General features: G+C 42.4%; 1 protein-coding gene across 1 annotated transcript in view; it reads right to left on the bottom strand.

Moving 5' to 3' along the window:
* LOC141003158 (ADAMTS-like protein 1) overlaps nt 1-22,854 on the bottom strand; it is an 80,353-nt gene that overhangs the window by 34,657 nt on the left and 22,842 nt on the right. The window contains exon 2 of the mRNA XM_073474438.1: nt 10,905-11,021. Coding sequence (XP_073330539.1) covers nt 10,905-11,021 — 117 coding nt within the window. The remainder of the gene's footprint in view (nt 1-10,904; nt 11,022-22,854) is intronic.

Below are 22,854 nucleotides of genomic sequence, written 5' to 3'. Positions count from 1 at the left end.
ATCGAAATTAAACTGTCTCTTGCCTTTGAGCCAAAAATGTTCATAACGAAGGCATATTGCTGACGAGGAGACACTGAATATCCCTCAAACACATCATATGCATGACTCATCTGTGCTACCGTGCAGGTCATCATTATACTGTTTGCCCCAAAACTTTCCTTTGGATACTTTGTTTGGCAGAGATTAATGTGTACTTTGGATTTGTTGCCACATCTTTGGTTTAGCAATCACAAACTCAAGCTAATTAGCAGTAAATCATATGTTTTCTAAAATCTTTCAAATATGCCTCCATCTACTCTTTTGGTAAAGCCAACTAATACTTGGCTAACCCACCAGATTCACAAAATAAGAGACGTTTAGTCAAACAGTCTTTATAAGATAAAGAGATAAATGCAACAATTCCTCGACATAAAAACTGCCACACAACATTTCTCCAGATGTCTTCAGTCTTTAGCACTGCTAGTACTAGTTTTTCTTTTACTAAACCCTAAAAATATAATATTATACATTAATATTACATCTATATGTTGTACATATTACAACAGTACTCAGTTCATTAACTCATTCTCACGTTACGTTGATCTTTATACATCCTGATGTGTGCCTGAATAACAGCATACGCAACCTTTAGCTGCAGGCAACAGGCTGCACACCTCCAACTTCTCAGTGAGGTAACATCTCCTTTTCCCTCATTAATGTTATCAAGTTCCTTATTATGACTGAGTCTGAATCCAACATATTGCCAAATAGGCGCCATTGCTTCTCGCTTTGAAAACATATCCTCTTCCATCATGTTGTCAGTCAGCTCTCCTAGCTCTCTCCTCGCAAAAAGTTAAATGTGACTCTGCTGCTGGCCCCGCTGCTGCACGGAGTACACTCGACAATTTGTAATCGTAGCTTCCGTCTTCAGACTATTGATTTTTTAAAAAGCAAAATGACGGTGGGCAAGTAAGGCAATCTTTGCAAGCCCGACCACCGTGTAACACCGGGAACAAGCCTACTGCACGGTTTAAATAATATATATATATATAATAATATATAAGGAAAAAAGATTTGCATTTTTGTGTTATTATGTTAATAATCAAAATAAAAACTGCATTTTCAGAAACTCTGCGCTCTCTTGTGGTACTTGAATGCTGAAGTGGCTCTCCTATGAGATGACAATACCAGCAGTGCCCCCAAGATAATTTGGTTTGATTTAATGTGTACACTTTGAAATAAAATCATCAGCATGTCATTTGTTCAGTTATGCTGTCAGTCCCTCAAGGTTGAATTCTGGTTTCAATCTTATTGCCCTTATTATGCTACTGCTGGGAAATCTGCTTCACTCTGCCTGTGACATGTCTTACCATTGTTATGCTGATGATACGCAGCTGTTCTTTGTTTAAACCAAACAAAACCTTAATAATCTCACCACCCTTCATGGCTGTGTAGCCTCTGTTACGGATTTGATGTCTCACGATATCCCCCGTTTCAATCCTGATAAAACTGGAGGTCCTTGTGATTGGCCCCGATTGTTTAATTAAGGAGTTCAGTCATTATATCGGGGCCCATCGCCAACAATATCAAGAATTATGTTGACTTTTGACACGGGTCAGGGTTGCTGACCTCATTCAGACCTGCTTCTTGATTCATGCTAACAAGTGGACTGCTTTTTTAAACCTGGTGCCTACATTACCCACAATGCAACCTAGGCACTGAGTGACATCACTCGAGGCCATTTATCAGATTACATGCAGCTTCTTCTGGAGCCAAAAAAGGCTTTAGTTACTTTTTTTGTAACATACGCAGATGTACTCCACAAGACCTGTAAACACACTTCAATGTGTAAAATTGGTGGAGTTACCCTTTAAGAATATATACATCAACAGAGCTCTCTCAACTTTAACTCAGTTTATATAGTTTTAACTAGCTTTAGAGTGCATGTCCACCGTCTGTCTGCCTGTGTGTGTGTGTGTGTGTGTGTGTGTGTGTGTGTGTGTGTGTGTGTGTGTGTGTGTGTGTGTACAACCCAGAGAGATGTCTACATTATGCTAATTCGAAGCTCACCACCGTGCTGTATAAAGATTGGCTGTAAGTCTGCCTCCTTGTGTTGCATGCACTGTTCACTCTTCAGCTTGGAACAGTGTCAGGGTCATTATTCAATTTTGTGGTTTGTGAACAGATTACTTTCTCTCCCCGGGCTCCCTTAAAGCGAAAACTATCTGTGTGGGTGTATGCAAGAGGGTGTGATCTTGCATGTGTGTGTGTGCGTGTGTGTGTTTGTGGGCTCACACGTACACGTTCATGGTCTTGATTTTCTCATGTGTGTTTGCTTAGAGGAGTTTTGCAGTGATGCAGCAGACGGAGACCACCACGTTGTCACCGTGGAGATCAAAACCATCTTTTAATATGACGAGCAACCAGAGATGTCGAGTTCGGCGCCAGTCCATGAAGGAACACACACACAACTAACACAGTTTTATGAGTTTAAATTCCATTTTTGGAAACAAAGTTTTTGCAGTCATCCCGGGGTGAAGGACACCGTTGTTGATTACAAGGCAGCGAGAGCTTTAAAAAATGCAGCTTGTTGGACAAATGTTGAAAATGCAGACGCTTTTAATGATTCTACTGCTTGACAGTTACGGTTCAGGGTTGGGTTGACACAAAAATATCAATCATAAAGGAGGATGGGACCACAAAAGTTGCATTTGGTCTGTAACATGCACAAAAGCTAAGCTAACCAGGGATATCCCCAGAGTTAACAAAGAAATCCACACATTTGAGACACTGGAAGCGGCAAATCCTTCCCAAACAATAACACTTCACTTCCTAAAATATTTGCTTGTTAATTTTCTTTCAATCGATTAATTGACCTGCGCAGCTCTGAAAGAAATACGTGCCATCTTTGGTTTTTCATTTTCATTTCTTTAGATATAACGTACAATTTGAAAAAAAGAGGTTACCATTTTATATACAGGACAAATGAGGCATTTTTAAACATTCTGGTGGCATTAATGTCCCCCCCCAAAAAAGTAGCTAACATTTAAATTACAACCTTCCTTCCAATAAACCTCCCAGCTGTACAGGACAACAGAAAGCCAAGACTAGCTAGAGCAAACCAGGACACAGCTTTCCAGGTGGGAAAACTGTGCGCGAGTTAAATGTTTGTTCTGTCACTGCACCCTACATGCCCAACCACTACCACACAGAGCCATTACAGCCCACATTTAAGACAAGGGAATCGTTTTGGGTTGCATCTTGCCCACGGCTTAACCTAAACTCTGCTCCGCACGGGTGGCGGGGATCTTTCAGCAGCAGCTTATTAATGCTATAACTCTGGATTGCTTACACTGGATATTGGCTACATGCTGCAGGCTACCTGAGCCAACACCTCATACAGACGCTTACATTGCCACCCTGCAGTTAGTCGGTTTATTTCAAGTCAAGAACGACAAGGGGAAAAACGACTTTTTCGAGAAAATGTGGGACTTAAACATTATTTCGATCCAGAAATCAATGTATGGATTAGAAAATGTCAGGAAGTCAGATGAGGGGCAATTTTCTTTGCCGTGTTTAGTAATGGTGAGGTAATGTTCTGGTGAATGTGCAAAATACCAACAGTTTTTGTCTTTCTAAGGTGGGAGGAGATGTCAGGAAGTCAGATGAGGGCGATTCTCTTTGCCTAGTGTTGTCAGGAAGTCAGATCAGCTGACAGTAACTGTCTTTGTCTTGCAAAACATCATAGGGTCAGTGCCCTGGAGAAGGCATGATTAACACCTGTTGTCCCATTGTCACCTGACATATAAGTATATGAGTCAAGACAAAATAAAATTCTGCAGAGAACATTCGGCTTGGGTGTTCTCTCCATTCCGCATGTATTAAAAAGATCTGATTCATCATACCGAGTCTGTAATTCTTCAGAGAATTAGCAACTCTCAAACTTCAAGAAGGAGAATTTCCCTTACAAAAAAAAAAATCAGTATTTCAAAGCAACGTCTCTGTTTTCTTTTTATAAACAGCTCCAAAGTCAAAGAGTTTGGGTGGGGAAAAATCCAGAAGACGAACTTGTTAGATTGAGATGTTATTGTTTGGCTGCAACATGTAATTTCTTTTATTACCTTCTTATTCAACTAGAATGAAACCACATTCATGGCAAAGGCCTTGAATGATCTTGCCCACGTGCCCAAACACACACACACACAAGCAGGCTTAATGGTAAAAAATCGCCCCCACTTGGAGGCAATTAGCACATGCGGTGCCAAAACTCAGAGCCAAGACGTCGAAAAATTCCTGGATGAAACTTTTTTGGCATCAACACGTCCCTGTTGTACAAGTGTGTCTCTGTTTGTGCCTGTGCATGCCCGCATACATGCACGCCCGAAAGCGGGGTAAAATACAAACATCTGCAACAGGGGAGTGCGACCTGAAATGTAAACAATTAGAAATCAATCACTCGCCCAGAAAATGTGTGCATGCCTTCACACGCCGAGGTGGAGCAGATAGGTGAGGAGAGAGGAGTGAGGGGGGTGATGGGGGAGGAAAGGGAGGGGGTTTATCCATTAATCAAAGACATAGTATTGGATGCTGTGCATGTGTAAGGCGACATCTGATAGTCGCAGAAATCACACACACATGGATTCCTGTACTGCACATGCACATGTCAGCATGCAAATACAAACTATGAGATTACATGAGGGTAAGGGAGTGTGTGTGCAATGGTAGCCAGCAACAGACACACTACTGGCTGCATGCACTCGCACACACCCACGTTTGTTATGTGGGTGTTGTGGTGAGGTCTTGTCCCTGGTGGAATAACCTCAGCAGCACAGCTCCAATACCCGCGCTGCACTGGTGTGAGACCACATCAAGCCGAGGGGGGAGATATTCGATGTGGCACTGCGAGGGCCAAGGCTTTACTGAACACATATGTTGATGGAACAAACACGGGGGTGCGAGAAAGATCCCCCGTCCAAAGCCACGTGGCTTTACACCACATTCACCAGCACTCAGCACTTTCTTCAAGAGCGCCTGGAGCGAGCCTCCAAACAGCTCTCGCATGTGCCAAACACCGGTCAGCCAGCCAAAGCGCACAAGTCAGGAAGGCAAATGTCTCCGAATTCACTGCTCGCCTATTCAGTCCTTTCTTTTTCTTATTTTGGACATCGTTTCCAGCGCCAAAAAAGTGTTGTCCTGGCCTCTCTCGCAAACTGATCTCAGCAGAGTCAGATAGCTGGCTACACAAGAACAAACACTGGCATTCATGGCTAACTGGCGGCACGAAAACGGTTATTAACTCGCTGTTTTCAATCCAACTACAGCATGAGCAGCTTCACATAGAGGCAGTGTTTCTAACAAACAACCGAGTCAATAGCGTGCAGCACGAACGGATCCAGAGGAGTCTGACGGTGAATAACTATGAGCAAAAACAATGTTTGACACATTGTGATTTTATTAACAGAAGAGTGGGAACTGTATGAAAATACAAACAAGACAGCATGCCAGTGACTGCTCCTCTGCTCCATTAATGTTACGTTTCTACTGTTCCTGCGAGTAATGTATATCTATTGATGAAATGTAAGTCAACTAAAAGAGCACTCTATCACTATTTCTACAATGTTTAAATTCTTAGTGAAGTTGCATGTTTTCAACCAACAATCTTACATATTGCACCTTTAAAACCCACAAACTTACTGTATATTGTGCATGTACTTCTAAGACACCAGCAGAACTGGGACCCACTTCTTAAAACTTTGCTCGGTAGCACTTCTAGTGGCCAAAAGCTCCACAGAGTACCTTTAAGGCTATAAAGTTTAAATTCACTGGCTAGAAGTAAGCCAATTTCACTGAAGCTTTAACTTAAAGTGGTGTTAACCCCAGGGGGCACAAAAAAAAAACTTGAACCTAAACATCCTCTCTACCTGCCAAAACTAACATGCCCATCCTTTTAATGAAGACAAATGAAGTGTTTAATTGTGCAAGACTGTTGCCCTTTCCACCTGGCGCTGCATGGAAAACACAGCTGCCAAGGCAGCGTGCAGCTGAGCGATGGGCCTCTCGCTCTACAAGCTGCAGCCTCGGCCACTGAGCGCTCCCCCCTGCTTGTCACCCTGACTGGCCCTTGGCCCCAATCGCCCAACCTCAATTACCCCGAAACCCTGACACCCTGCCAGAAGGTGGAACCGTCTCGGCACTTATTCACCCTGAAGGTTTTTGTGAGGAGAGGAAAAAAAAATGCCCCTGACTGTTAGTGCCTGAGGTGCAATTGAGCATGTAAAAACATTAAGGCCCCGAATTGCTTGGCATGTGAGGAAGTGAGAGAGGCAGAGGGCAGAGAGGAAGACACGTCTAACAAAACATCCAACATCCCACAGAAAGATGAGAGGGAGAAAAGGTGTGAAAATACAACAACAGGACTAAAGGACATAAGCGCCATTCCACGAAACATGTGACGACAGGCAGAGTGGAAGTGTCCTCACACCGGGCCTCTAGTCATTGCTGCAAAGTGGGGCTCTAATGACCGTCATCACAAAACACTGTTACAACCCATAATATCCTGGCCAGTATTGGTGTGGATAACACAACATGAGAGCAACAGCAGCAATCAGTGCTTCCTAACAGTGTAAGGTGGTTTAGGAAGCAAAGCAACTACTTATAATGCCTCTGTTTCTACATTAAAGGTGCAATATGTAGGAATTTGCCACCTATTGTATACAAAACAAATAGGGGGAGGTATATCACCAGAGTAACCGCTAACTGTCACATAGCACAGTTAGCTGTGGAGCTAGTAGTCCGGACAGGGAGCTAGAAGCACCGGGGGAGTGCTAGCTGGTTAGCATGCTAACTTCAATAGATATCTCTGCAACACAGTACATAGAAGTCATGAAGTCAAAACTGTTACTTTTTCACATTTTTATTGACAATTTGTTTAATTTTTTAATGTTTTCAACTAAAACTCTTACATATTGCACCTTTAAAGCGTCACTAATCACAAAGTCCACTTTCATCAACCTAAAGTAGAGTCCAGCAGGCAGCTCTGACAAATACCCACCAAACACTACCTGCACCAAACCAACAACCAGGTAAAACTTTCTCTCAAGAGTCAGTCGACACCAAACTAGAGCTGAAAGGAGACTGAATATTAAACTTAGATTCATCATGTAACCAGAAATAATCACATTTTTAAACAGAGTGTGTGCTTACCTGTTAGCCATTACAGCTCTATTTATTGCTAATATGTCATATGTTATGTGTTCAGCTTGTTCTGCTGCCCCCTAGTTGCCAAAAATGAAACTAATGCAGCTTTAAACAGAATGTAACATTACAAATCTGCTTTGAATTATTGTGTGTATTTGTCATTACGACAAAAGAGAGGAATATATTTTTCATGTAAAAGACTTTCTAAAAATGTATCGTCTGTAATGACAAATGGTTGTGTTGAAAGCAAAAAAGCATTCGTGGATTAGCGTAAACGCAGTTACTGGGGCCAGTGCTGCTAGTGGGAAACTTCACTATCACAAAACACAAGTAGAAACTGAACTGAAACACACACACACACACACACACACACACACACACACACACACACACACACACACTCATCTGGTAAATGAAGGATCACCTTTCAGTAACCCAGTTTAAAGTTGTCTGTTGACAGGATGATCATTTTTGCTGTCTAGACTGCCGCCAGCTGAGGAGGAAACATCATCCTCTTTTCTTTTTTTTTCCAGTGGCTTACTCTCAATTTCACGTTCTGACAATTACTAGAAGTTTACAACACTTGTTCTCTGTTCTCCTTTTATTTCGCCTTTCCCTGTCAGTCACCCTGAGGTTGAGCGGTAGCTGCCACCTGTGCATCGCCTTTAGAAACAGAAACTTCTCAAGAGATTGGATTTCAAAAACTTGAAAGTTTCAGTTTAACAGAGATAATCTCTTACAGATGACAATTTAACAAAACTTAAGAAAGGGTTTGTCAAAATTAAAAAAAAGCAGTTTGCAGGTTTTGAGTTAGTTGCTGCTTTTAAAACGTCTGCAGATCATCAAACCATCTTGCTGGAAGAATCCATTCACGGGCAAACAACGAGTGGGCACAGTCGGAGAGAGATTTACGGCCACCTTTTCTGTTTATCTTCACAGTCTTACTCATTCAGTCTTGCTACAGAGAGCGAGAGAGAAAAAAAACTTTCCCAGCAGCCAGCACTTGAGCCATCAGACCCCCCGCGCACTTTGATTCAGGAACTTCTCAACCCAATAAACTTACTTTATATTTGTTTATGAGCGCTGACATTGTTGAAGCTCTACAGTACATGCTTGCCATCACATAATAAATATGGGTTAATTTACGGAGGTATGTCAGGCCTTAGCCGTTTAAGACGGCTCTATTCCATCGAAGTAGCTCCTGCTGGGGCTGCCAGGAAAAACACTTTCTTTCAGAGAGAACAATTCATCTGTGGCCCTCTTGAGGGATAGGGTAAAGGGTGCTGGGGAGGTCAGTCCTATTGCCCACCAACCGACCCTGGCACATACTCATGAAAGTTAAACAAGAGAAAGTGAATACGCTTTGGAGTCTGAGATCTGCCTCCTGGGTTGCTTGCTAATTAAGCTGCGTTTGTCTTGGCTTGGAATCAAGCTTAATATTGAACCAAGATCCAACATAGAACAGCGCTACAGGCGAACGGAGACCGAAATCGACGGAGTGCTGAAAGGAATCACAAGTGTGGCTCCTGGGAGTCTGCAGGCTCCCCATCTGAGGACATGCTAACATCATATATGTAGCAAATGATGCCCTTTCCATTTAAAAGGTCATACTGATAACATTTTTATGTGGACAAATCATTTTTGAAATTAATACATCTCCAGAGTTTGGAGGAAGAACGGTGCAGAATGAAAGTATTTATTTTCCTTATAAACATTATTATGATTGTGAATCAATCATTTTAAAATGTTTGTTGGGTCCAAAATGACTTGTTTTGTTTATGAGTTGGTTCCAGCTACTAGAAGGCCGTTGGTATCATGTCGTTTCCATGTTTCGTCAGCATCAAGAGGCGTGGTAGTTGCCAGCTTGCGGGGGGAAAAAAGTAAAAATGGCTGATTTCTACAGGATGTGCCCTGCATACGGTATTGCCCTAACGTTAGCTAGCTATCTCATCCAATTCATGGTGAGATTGTATTGAATGCTGAGCTGAAGACAACAAACATCATCCTGATGTAGCTGTTCTTATTATACAGGTGCATGAAGACTGAGTGAAGGGCAGTGGACATGGCATCCTCTGTGGATTTGCTGGTTCTGAAAGCGTACTGGTGAGGGTCCAAACACTCTGTAACAGAGATTACTGTTGGCGTACAGAGCTGTTTCACACCTATTTTTAATAAGGAGGTAACGCTTACAGCAGCTTTAATTTACAGTAAACAGGAATGAGGTTGTCGATCACTTCCAAGGCACCTTATTTGCACCTGTGTGTTGACAGAAAACACACTGCAACCAAATCCCTTCTAATGAAACCCATAAAGAGCAACTGAGGCTTGGCTGGCACGAATACAGCGTGTGGGAGTGGAAATATAAATATAGTCTGTGTGATGTTTGGTTTGAAAATCACTTGCTGATGCAAATTCAAAAATTTGCTTGAGGTCAGTGCATCATAAATCACACTGCTGCTTGGTTACATTATGAAATCCAAATGCCGTAAAGATGGCTGTTGCGGTTTCTAACTACAGTACTGTGAGCATGTACCACTGCGTTTACATTCTTGAGTTTTTAAATGGGTTTTCCATTAAGTCAGCCGTTGGGATATTAACGAGCATGTAAAAATCAAAATACTGTCAAATATATATCACTTTAAGATACTGGGTAGGGCAAAGTTAACATGATTATTACACTTTATAATAAAAAAAGAGTTCCTCTGAATGATTTCTGATCCCCTCTTAAAAAGAAAAATTACCTCTGCCCGCCACTGATCCGTAAGGCTATCCTGCACATGTGAATGTTCAAATAAGCCCTCATGATCCTGCTTTAAAGTGCGATGGCAAGTTCAAGCAGATCATCCGTTTCAAAAGAAATGTCACTGTATTTGATCGGTGTTCAAAGGGTGTACAGGGCTGCTGAATATTCTATATGCTGAGGGTGAAAGGGTCATTTAATCAAGCGTGGAGGCTTGTGAGAGGTGTGCAGGAAGGATTTTTTTCACGTTTCACCTGATAGAGGAGGTCATTTTTGTGGGGAGGGGCACGTAAGCCAGAAAAAGCAGAGTGCAGTCAGGTCATTTCAAAATGTCCTCACAGCAAACGGAAGAATTCACCTCAAGATAGCGTTTCTGTTAGTGATGACGCAACACCGCTTTGGATCAGTTTTCCCAGATTCCTCTCAAATTGCACCAGGACCAGTCGCGTCACGCAGGAATGATGAGATGGGCGAGATGGACGTCGATTTCTGCGACAACAGCAGCTCAACCCTCCCTCCCAGCCAATTAGATAAAACATCTGGGTGAGAGATCGGATTAAGAAAACTGCTACGGCCAGGACTCTGTCTCATCGAAGGTGACGACAGATGAGAGTAATGTGATGTAAAAAAAAAAAAAAAGCCACCCCACCCTCGAACACATGTGCGAACGAGCGTTAGGTGTGTGTGTTTGCAAGGCGCTGCCCTGTTTCACATCAAGCTAGGTCAGCCCGCCCTCCACTCCTAGTGTCCCACGATCATCATTCATGTGCGTTCATTACTCAGGTGCAACATGGCGGATTTTTTCACTCCTCTAGTGCGGCGTGTTACATCAACGCACTGCGGCAGATTTATTGGCTGATTTTGTTTTATCTGACATTTCAATTTATTTCTTATCTCAGCTGTAAAGAAGAAAAAGTGGGGGGTTGGTTTGAAGGTCATGTTTAAAATTAAAACCAATGAGTGCAGTGTTTTCTGATCAGGCACTCACAGGGTCTTCTGGTTTCTGGATGACATCATGGAGAGGCTCCTCTGGAAGGTGGTCCCGTCGAATCAGAGTGAATTCCCTGATGAACACGGCGTCACCATCGTTTGCCCATACAGCCACCTGTAAAACAAAAGATCCTATCAGAGGTGTCCTGCAGGTCAATGGCTAAAAACGCAACAGCATTCGTGAGGGAAGATCAAGGAGGTAGTCAGAGGAGGCTATGTCCATGTTTCCATCAAACTGAGAGGCAAATCTGAAGTGAACTTTTGAAATGTTTTTACCAGAAGTTGACAGTACATGTCAGTTGTCATGTCAGTTAAATATTTGCTCTGTTAACTTATTCGGAAAAGGTTTTTCCATCTCCAAATCTAAAAGTGTATCTGGGAATTCAAATGTAGGAAGGAACCAGATACACTTTACTCGAGCCAACTGATGCAACACGCTCTTTGTTAATCATACCATAGTGTTTCCAACAAACCATGAGTATTACACCACTATACTCTGGAGCAATGGTGATGGTGGGAAATGTAGGTAAATTGTAGTCAGACTTTCTGTTTGCAATCACTTTCCAAACATTGCATGTTTTTTTTTCGTTCGGTTTGCGCTTTCAACCTCATCCCTCATGAGCAGGGGAATCTCCAGAGGAATGCACAGCAGAAGAGATCTGATATCAGAGCAGCAGTAACCCACCGCTTCGGGGAGGCAGACGGGGGGCGAGTGGGCATCTTGGATAGGGCCCATTAGCAGCACAGCAGGGCCCGCATTCTCAAGGATGCACAAATTCACAGCGCAGGGGCCCTCAGCTGCTCTCCGTAGGTCATAAACACCCTGTAATGACCCGGGTCAACTGCCTGCCTCCCAGGCCTGTGCCAAAACAGAGTGAAGCAGAGCAGGGGATGTGGGTTAGGGGTACTTGAGGTTCTTCGCGTTGTGTGTGGGGGGGTGGGGGGGCAGATTTTTAGTCGTGGAGCAAAAAAAAGAAGTCCCTGCAGTGAGATGTGGGCGAAAGCCTCAAGATCGTAATGTACATGCACATTTTTGTTGGGTAAGGATCTGCACATTCGGTTCATCTTTTCAAAGATGAATAACAGATCAAATTTATATTTGCAAATTAGTCAATTATATCTGTAAAATCACAAATTAGATGAATGGAGGGAAAACTCTTCTTATACCTATGAGTACTCGAGTTAAAGTCTTAAAGCATCTGATATGAAATGTACTTAAGTATCTAAAGTACAAGTAAAAGTAAACTAAACATATATTTAAATGTATGTTTAAACTGAATACGTTGTTTGCCACCATATGTAGTGGAGTGGAAGTATAAAGTAATAGAAAATTGAAATACTCAAGTAAAGTGCAAGTACCTCAAAGGAGAACTACTTGAGTAGATGTACTTAGTTACATTCCATCTCTGTAAAATACATTGCTGGAAATTCAACACAACACGTGGTCGTGCGATCGACTCAACAGCGTAAAGCCCTCTAAACTATATACCACAGAGACTTGATGCATTTAACATGGGAAACCACAGAACTGATATGAAAAACCTTTATCAAAACACAGCAGACGACTGGAAGCCTGAATGCAACATGAGATCTCGGCTTACATGACCGACGTTGCGCTCAAGCGTGTCCTCTCCGCTGGTGATGCTGGAAATTAAAATGTTGCACAACTACGAGCCAGGGTAAAGCAAACATAAGTCGAGGATATGAATATTGAGAGAAGCTTTGCTGTGTGTCAGCTAAGATGTACTGAAAACCACTTAAGTGACCAGATGTCCTTGCTCAAGGCTAAATGGAGGCTCGGCTGAGATGAACGTACCGATTGTGTCCCTCTCAAGAGATTTTTTTCCCCCCGTCCGCAGAAATTGTTTTCTCACACACTTTTAATGTCTTAACACTGGACAAATCTGACAACCATTTCCTTGTCATTTTGAAGTTTGCATCTATCTTCCTTAGAAGACGTGCGATACGCTGAAGCCAGACCAAGCCACAGGCTAATGGTGCATGACAGCTAAACTCTCTCTCGCTGGAGTCTTAAAAAGGGGGATCTTTCAAACTCGTTTCCCTAAGCAAACAAGCTGGCCGTCCAGTGCCAATGTCAAGCATCCTGCACACCCCCGCCGGACTAAACCATTAGGATCTGGCACAGGACTGAATATTTCCGAAGAAGGTCCAAGTCCTGGGGTATGCTGTCATGTAGAAAGGGGGGTGATGTTATTGACAACACCCCTTATGTGCAGACCCAATGAAATACATTCATGTACACTCCATATTGATGGAAAATATAAGGGTCAGTGTGTGTCATGCTCCAAGTCACCGTCCATTATTTCAGCATGCTTACACGTTCACAAGTCGAGCCAGGCAGAGCGGCCACAGAGTGGATGTCAACTCTTATGGCGTATTTCCACCAGCGCTTTTGGCCGCGCCTAATCAAACCGAGCCGCGCCGATTTGCTTTTCCATCACCAGTTTTACTGCTCCCAGTTGACCCGAGCCACGCTCACAATGGACCTGCTCGGGAGTGGGGTTAAGCTGCACCCGTTCTGCCTCCAAGCGGGCTGAGGTGACGTCTCACAACTGCGACAAAGTTAGCAACTAGCTTCATAACCCAGCGGAGCATTAACCGTAGCTCAAACAGTTAATGAGTTCATATTGGACTCTCACATGGTTGCCAGAAACAACTCCAATTGAATGCTAATGTTGCTAGTTTACATGTCTGCTTGCTGTGCGAATAGCAAACTGTTAGCCGCAACAACTTTAAAATGTGATAATATGTCAATGTTGTGTCCTACAGCTTGTTGCCAAAGTTGCCAAAATATATATATATATAATTAAATGCACACCCTAGTTGCCATGAGCAGATATCGTAGGAAAAACAAATAAAATACTTTCCAATAAAGACTAAGCTGCATGATTAATAATTTTTCAGGAGACACGGTCGTTATTTGAACTCTGAGCCCACTTTTACGCCCCTCCATCGAGTCTCTTTGCTCAATGGGATCTAATGAGTGTGTTAGATTCCATGTAAGCATGCACTAACTCAGGCAATGTTTGAGTTTATTTGAAATGAACATGACAGAGGTTAAGAAAACACACACTTCTGGTTCGCAGGGCCGCCTGTGATTGAAAGAACTCCAACGGGACATCCCGATCTCCAGAACTACACATGTGAGGCCCAGATCCGATATGTGTGAGTGTGTGTGTGTGTGTCAATGTGACAAAGGGCAAGGGTGAAAGTAAAACAGGGAACTCGACCGGTGATTCATTAACCTCCGAGGCGAGTTAGATTTCAAAGAGCACGTCTCGGCCAGGGAAGGGGAGAGGAAGTGAACTCGGGGGCAAGTCGGGTCTTCAAAAGCACATAATCAACAGTAATAACACCAACCTGATATTATAATTGAGCTTTCCTATAACGTGGTGCCAGCTTCCACTGTTTGGGTGGAAACTGTGAAAAGCGAGTGACTTTTGCCGTGCTGCACTAGGCCAAAACCTAGACTTGTGTTTCACACACCGCTGCCTTTGATTAATAAGAATCCGTCCAATGTTTAGATAAGGACACCCCTTTTTCAAGACTGGCTCCTGTCTGAATGAAACCTAAGAGGGAAAGATATTTTTGCTAATCCACTTTCAAGGGGATTTATGTGAGCTTTCACTTAACACATTTTGGAGGAGGAAACATTGCGGCCGCCTTTTCCTCTCCTTCTCCGCTCATCTTTCATAAACTCAGAAAAAAGGGTGCCCCTTTTCACATCTGAGGGGCTTTCACCGTATCTGTCCCTGCCCGCCCCCACACATCGATCTGATCTGAAGGTATATGACGCAGTCAGTTTAACGTTTGCTCGTGACAGACCAAGCCGACTGCAACGCCGTGATTTTGGGACCGATAAAGGCAGAGTCATGGAGGTCATGACAGAGTCTTGGCGCGCCTCACGCAACGAGACACCCGTCGGTATAAAAGAGGAAGAAAACACTGATGGTTACAATTTTCACTTCAGGCGTTCACACGGGATACCTGCGATGCAACGGCTCAAGACTAACTTCTCTGGGAAACTCAAGCACAACTGAAGCACCACTTTCATCACATTCTCTGATTCCTGATGGATTGTTTAGTTATCTTAATGTTCTTCCTCAGACTGCCTTTGAAGATTTCTCCTCAATTTCTCTGCCAGAGTTCTCTCAAAATTGATTTACATGTACTGATATCCGTCTCCCAGGTGCGGTGTGTCCTGAGTGGCAAAGAGCTCGACTCGTCTCCGTTCGCCGCCCTCTTCAACTCCCACCACTTCTCATCTCATCTCGACGGCACAAGGAATGAAGCCTCGGGGGGGGGTTGGAAGAATCTACCTTTGATATATGAAAGATTTTCCTGGCGCTGTCATCACTTCCCTTTGCGTTCACGCTCTGTTACTCCCGTGGTTTAATGTCTCATAACGATGCGTGGTACCTTCCTAATGATGCATGAGCGCTTCTTTGACACGGCCTTTAAAAGTCCTCGAGAAAGATCACGTTACTTGTTTAATTTGATGTATTTTCTGTTGAAACAGGATACTGGCGCAGAACATAATACAGATACAGGTCGGTTAAAAGGGTAAAGTGAATGGAAGACGAGGCAGGTTAGATTGATTGAGGAGGGAAGCCTTGTCAAAAGTCTGTCGAATGCTCAAATTAACAAGTAACCTTTGCCACATTTTGCTCCGAACAGCAAATAAGACTAACCCCTCGTTTCTACAGTTTTTTTTTGTGTGTTGGGAATTACAGACATATACCCTGGAGAAAGAAGATATTTTTTTCAGTTTTCATATGCGCATGTTGCATTATTTATTACTAAAACAGAACCATTATTTTTTTTATTTCTAAGAACAGCTGGAGGAGACCAAAACAGAGCTAAAATAAGAGCTAAAATGAGAGTAAATATTGAGCTTACATTCGTCAGGTGTCCAGAAACACAACTTCAACTTTTTGCTAATGTGGCTCAGTCTGCTGGATGTGTTAAACAGGCAACTGCTCGCTAAAACATTAGCATAACATGTTTACACGGTGATAATAAGCCAATGCTGTGTTTACAGCTTATTGTGCTGTCAGGTATATATCTGAATGTTAACACTAACATTAGAACCAACGCTTTATAGCCTCATTTCAACATGTGCGCACCAGTGAGGCCAAGAACTCAAAGTGGGGAGATCGGCCTCTCTGTCAGTCCAATGCATTTATTATGCAAGTTGTATTTATGTAAATATTGTGAAGTCTGGTGCTTCAAACTGCAGCATGTCTACAAACTGTAGCTGCTCCCTCTGACTCTGTTTCCTGCAGAGGATTCAAAATCCTCACTCAGTGCTTTTATGGATTTCTTATGTTTTAACTTTCATGACGACAATATGATTGCACAATAATAGACTGAAGTGTTTGGTGCGTCATCACACCCAAATACGGTTATGGCTGACACAAGAAGCAGATCATACAGACGTCGGAAAGACGATGTGATAAAGAACAGTTCTATTGGGTGCTGGCTCTCGCACATGCCTTATAAACTTGAGATGGAGAGGATAAGAGCGCTGATAGCCTCAATAAACCCAAGACTTTGGCCGCGGAGTACTTAGCTTGCACCAACACAGTTTCTTCACTCCAGACACTGCATGACAGGCTGCGCGGCAAGAGCACATTCGGATGTGAGGGGTTTACCTCTGTTTGTTAAAAGTCATGGCAGTGGAATCGACCATTTCACCTGAACACTGCAGCCTCCCGTCTGTCCAGCGTCGGCACAGACATGGTGAAGAAGGCCAAAGATATCAAAGTGTGAGGAAGAGGAGCTCCAAAGACTGGTACCCTCCGGAGATGGCCTTTGTGAGGAGCAGGCTGCGTGTGAGGAGGATGATAATGGACAAAAAAGGACAAAGGAGCGGACATGGAGATGTTCTGGGCACCTGCCACGAGAGAGGAGGCTACTTGGGGCACTTGGAGAACATATGTGTCTTCAAGTTAGCAAATGAGAAGGAAGAGGTAAGAGCTGCAATTTGTTTATTCTTGTTTTTTATTCTTGTAACAAAACAAAAGCTCCACAATTGAGATCATTTTAGGTATCCTATTAAGTAACATGTATAACATAAAGTATGTTTCCATTAAATAGTTACGTTTTCTCTGTTTCAGTTGTTTGGTCATGAAGTTGTCAGCAAGACATCAGCACCTCCCAGACTCGGCTGTTACCGTCTGTCATTGATGCTGCCAATGTGACTGTTGGTCATTCGACATCAGCGACAATGCAAATGTGAAATATAAAGCCATACATTTACAACATGATGTGGACTATTTAAAGGCTTTGTAAATATGTATGATACTTTTTTCTACTCCATATTTATTAAAAAATACTTTAAACATGATGTAAGGTGATGGTGTGATTATTAATGTAATCTTTCATTCATTTGTGATGATAACAGCATGAAAAGCAGGACCTAACCCAGATTATTTACTTTTTTTATAGATATAATTTGACATTTTGGAAAATATGCTCATTCAATGTCTTGCAGAGAATTAGATGTGAGGATGGATACTGCTCTTTCTGTATCATTTGTCAGAGGGGAACAGATCAAAATCGACCATTTGTGTTTTTTTCGACTTCTTATGCTAAGCTAACTATCTCCTAGCTTGCACACCCATGAGAGTGGAAACAAGGGGAAACAGCTAGCTTGTCTCTTTCAGGGTCAAAAACACATCTACCAAAACTAACATGTTGTATGTTTGTTTAACCTGTACACAAACACTATTATAAACATACAAGATACATTTAGGCAAATATCATATAATTACATATTAAATTATATAAATGGAATAATGGCTATGGCTCTGTAGTCTGGTGGTAGCCTATGGCAGCAGGTACTTCTGTATCTCTTGCCAGACGGCAGCAGGGTGACTATTTTTAGTTTTCAACTCTTAAGCTAAGCTAACCACCTCCTAGCTTGCACACCCATGAGAGTGACAGGCTATTTAACCCTTGATAAGAAAGTGAATAAGTGTAGTTCCATTTTATATTCCAGATTTAATTAATCAGCACAGATTTATGTATTATATTTGTGTATGGTCTAATAAAGTAGATGGTTACAGAAACAGTTATAAGCGAGTGTCTTTCGGGGTTGAATCCACTAACTGCGTCTCATGGTTTTTCTGTATAAAGCATTAGATTAACTAAATCCAAAGAGGTCATCATCGATCATTTAATACCACAGTTGTCACCAGCTATTTTTCTTCAACTATATGCTGGCGTTTTGTGAGAATCCCTGTTCTGACCGCAGAATATCAGCCTGCAACACAAACAGAGACCAAATACTGTAATGCTCACACCGGCTGTGCCCTTACAATAAATCACGATTCTTTACTCCGGAGCTGACCACAAGCTGACTGCAACTTGAGCGCTTGACCGGTCCAAGTGTGCAACATTAGCTAGTAGCATATTTCCTGCTAAGCAGACAGGTTAGTCCACCTGCCGACCACGTGTGAGGCCACGAGGGCTCATCGTGGAGTTTCTGCTTTAGTGGTGAGCTAATTATGCAGTGGGACGCCTCAATGCAGACTTCTCCTGACTTACAATATAAACAGACGGCGCTATGAAAAACCAGTGCTGTAGCATTTTGTATCCAGTTAGCCAGCAGGAAGACATCTCAATGCAAAAATAGCTTCACCGCTAACATTAATCTCTGCACCAGACATGGTGCGGTTTGCCCGCTCAGGTAACGACTGCTATTATATTTAATGTAGAGGTTTTTAATGAGCGCCTCAAAAGAGTTCTGACAGCTCAGAGAGCAGCATGAAAGGCTGTGACAACGCCAGTACCAGAGCACACTGCGAGACCGCAAAATCAAAACTGTTTTTTCTTCATATAATACTGTAAACCACAGCCGCTGTGCTGATGATTCTGCACGGCTCTCCCTCTGCAGTATCACTGAAATGCTTGATTGGAAAGTGAATGGGATCATTTTGTACCACAGTGAAGGTGTGATTCGATACAGAAAACACAAAAGATCCTGTTTGGCTCCTTTTGGTCTTATGAATGAAAACAGACAAGCAAAGCAGCTGTGCAGAAAATGTAATTCTGATTTATTGGTTGCAGGCCTCCTGGATAGCAGCATGTTATGTTTCATAATCAACACAAACTTTTAACTTTTGTTGAAAATGCTTTTATTTACATGTGTGGCATATTGTTTGTAGGCTAGTTTTTTAAGCTTTTAAAAAGACCCTCAGGAAATTCTTCTTTCTAGGACAAAAATGTCCTAAGTAGACAAAGTGTTGATGATGCAGGGCGCGTTGCAAGGGTCCACCATAACATTTCTAAGGATCATTATCAGTGTCGGCTTAGTAAAAGGCTCTTCAAGACGCGCGAGTCATGCCTCAGACGTAAGCGAGGATGCCTGAGTGACGTATGTTGTAAAAGGTCTCACACACCACGCGTCATTGTGACTGGACTTCAGCCCGCATGCTATAACTGTTTATGATTTCCTCTCTTATCTTGATTGAATTTCCCAATCGTCTGGTCACCTGAGACATGACTCACAATCAACGCTAATGTTGCTTCCTGTCCGCTGGGTGCATAAAAGCTTAGCAACTGCTGGCTTACACTTCAGCAGTACCAGCATCATCAGGCAATAATGTATCAAATGTATTTGTGATGATCAGCTTTTTGTAGTCCTGCACAAGTGGACTCAAAAAGACTAATTAATGCAGCTTTAAAAGTTATATCTGCAAGATTTTTAGTTTAAAACATTCAAAAAGTAATCTGAGTGATGCTATGTTAAGTTAGCATGCTAACCAGCTAGCCCTGGCCTGTCCTTTCCTGTAATACCGCTCCGAGCTCCAAGTCCAGACCACTAGCTGCAAGCTGCCCCCTATTTTTTGGATTATGAATTCGAGAGGTTATTCTTACTGCACCTTTAATAAGACTGCTGAACTCTGGACTGATAAAATAACTACTGGGTGTGTTTCTTGTTAAAACAAGCTAAAACCAGGCCGTCTGTATGATACAGCAAAGCACAATAAGAAGAGACAGAGAAGGGACTGACACCACTGACCCACATGGGCCCCCACAGATGCTAGAAAGGGCCGACCAGATCGGGACACATCGCATGTCATTTCCTGACACAATGCCACTTCTCCCTGCAACAAGTTTCTGTTTTGTCAACGCAGGACTGAATGCTGAACTAAAAGCTCATCAGTGAAGTGCTCTGGCTGAGAAGACGCATTGCTTCTAAGTAGGAAGCCAGAAAACATTTTTAAAGTCAGCAGTGAGGATGGAGAACATGCAGTAGTTCATTGTGATTATATAAAAGAACTGAAAGGCACTGATGGATTTTGGTCCTGAATCATCAAATTCTTTTATTATTCCCCTGTGGTCCGGCATCATCGGGCCAAGCTCTCTCTCGTCCAATGAGCGCAAGAAAAAGAAGCAGCTTAGAGACCTCAACCGGAGTCAGCACTGACATAACTCTGCTTTTAGACATCCACCCAGTTTTCATCTTCCATCACACCCACTTAAAGGCAAAAAAAAAGCCACTTGTGTCTCTGACTACTGCCTCTGCTCAAGATGGATGGCCTTGGCCCTTTGTTATAGCTGAATCCAGCATGTAACGCAGCCAGGACGGTTATGTAAGAGTGTGAAACTCAAGCGAGTGAGGGTGGACAATCATGACCAGATCATGTTTTCACAGGATGAGACGGAGCGAGTTTCCCGAAATCATCCGTCTTCTTCTCCTCTGTCTCACTGACCTTATGGGCTCCAAAAGCAGATTGACCAAATTCATCATTTAGTTTCCCACCAAGAGGAGCTCACAAATGTTATCAATTACAACGAGGGGGCAGAGAAAAGTGGTCTCGTGAAACCATTTTGGCTGGTGCTCGGTTTTTAGAGACGAAGAGAAGCACAGCAACCTTATCTGTGGAAATTAAGAGCAAAATAAATCCATCAGGAGCATATTAAATACATTTACTCTGCATGGGGCCAGTTCTCTTATAAAATTAAACACAGATTTAATATAGCATCTTTCCTGATCAATGCAATACATACAAAGAGTTTTGAGTCTCATCCATGTATTCAGGGAAAGCCTTATCAGTCAAGTTATTATGCACATGAAATATAACTGAGGAGACTTAAATATGTCAGTAACGCATGCTGCAGGGATGCAGCACTGTCAGCCTGAAATATCTCAACAACAATCACATGGATTGCCCTGGAATTTATGTAAAAACAAAAGAAGTCCCCAAAGGATGAATCCAAATGATTTAGTAATACCATCACTTTTCATCAAGGGCCACTAGCAAGTCAAACTTGTCTCTTCTCCAATGAAATATCTCGACATTAACTTCAATCGAACTCCGACAAAATTCTGCACAGATGTTCATGTTTCTGTGATGATGTATCCTGATGTTTCCCCTGACTTTGCCCCTTGTGCCACCATGAGGTTCACATTTGGGGTTTAGAGTGAATTATCTCAACAACTACTGGAATTAAAATTTGGCACACCCATTCACTCATTTTTTTGAATGTTTTAAACACAAATTCTGGCCATATCTTACGATTGCCCCTTGAAAGAAGCTTGATTATCTATGAGTATTAAAAACTACTGTGTAATCAGTGTAAATAAGTGTAGAACCAGTGTGAGATATCTCCATTCAATCCAATATCCGGCCCATACACACACACACACACACACTGTAACTAACTCTGATAGCATCGCTGAGAACCATCCCTGCTGCATAGTGAGAGTGAACGCTGCATACTATCACATTAACACAACGCTGGCAGCGGGCCAACCATCAGACATGGACAGAGCGGAGTCTGCAGCAGCTGTGTGACAGCTCTCCCTCACAGCTTTTCATTAGTCTGATCGATTGATTGGCCCATCTGCAGCCTCTCTCCAGCGGCGTTAAGTAGCCGTGACCGTCCGACTTCTATCAGCAATTAAGCCGTGTGTGACAGCGAGTGTGTGAACACAAGGCCGCCCGCCCCGACGAAAGCAGCTACAAAGATGGATGGTGTCATGGTGTGTTCAAGAGAGCCATAACTAAGACGTGGATTTCAATTCAGAGTTTCAGTCATAACACACACACAGACAAATACAAACATCTGTCCTCCTTCATCATATCAATTCGCAGAAGGATTAAAACTGACAGCTGGGTGGCACAATTACAACACAATGTTCCACACGTAGCGGGCCAACGGGTTCACTGCTCAGTTCATGTGGGCTGCTGCACGGCTGATTCAAAACACCAGGGTAATTTCACACATAAAGGTGACTGTCACTGGATGATGGATGAGAAAAGTTTATATGGGGTTTTGTAGGGGCGCCACTGAACTTCTCTTTTAAACTTTCCATTCAGGTGTTTCATTCATTCATTACAAAGATGACGTTAAATATTGTTTAAACTCTTTGTCTTGAGATCAAACACCAGTTTTGAATTGGCACAATCTTTTCTTCTGCAGTCGTGTCATAGTTTAATAAGATATTAAATCAAGCTCTGGTTAAATAGGATCAGAATCACTTTTGTGCACCAAACTGCACTTTTTAGGAATAAACATCTCAACCAGAAAGAGCAGGAGTTAAAGTTGGAGATCAAGCTGAAGTTCATACTGACCTGGGAGCATTTTAATCTATCAGGCTTCAGAAATAAACACAATCTAAAAAGAAAACAAGGTTCAGTTTGGCCTGCCAGATGTTTCGAGTGAAAAAAAAGAACATTTAAAAATTAAAATATTGTTTAAATATCCATAATTATTAATTATTTTTTATAATCAAGTCAGTCAATTAAGGTAACTTTGGATCCTAGTACCATTTTGCACCTTAATTATACAATAGGTATTTGTATGGAAGCCCATTTCCGCCAGTTTAAGATAACAAAAAAGATGAAAACTAAGCTTGATGAAAAAAATATTCCTTTAATGCAAAATATTCCAATAAAAAGTCATAATTATAG

The sequence above is a fragment of the Pagrus major genome, chromosome 10 (assembly GCF_040436345.1).
Source record: "Pagrus major chromosome 10, Pma_NU_1.0".
Lineage (NCBI taxonomy): Eukaryota > Metazoa > Chordata > Actinopteri > Spariformes > Sparidae > Pagrus > Pagrus major.
Note: the sequence above shows the minus strand (reverse complement) of the source record. Positions and strands in the feature narration are given on the sequence as shown.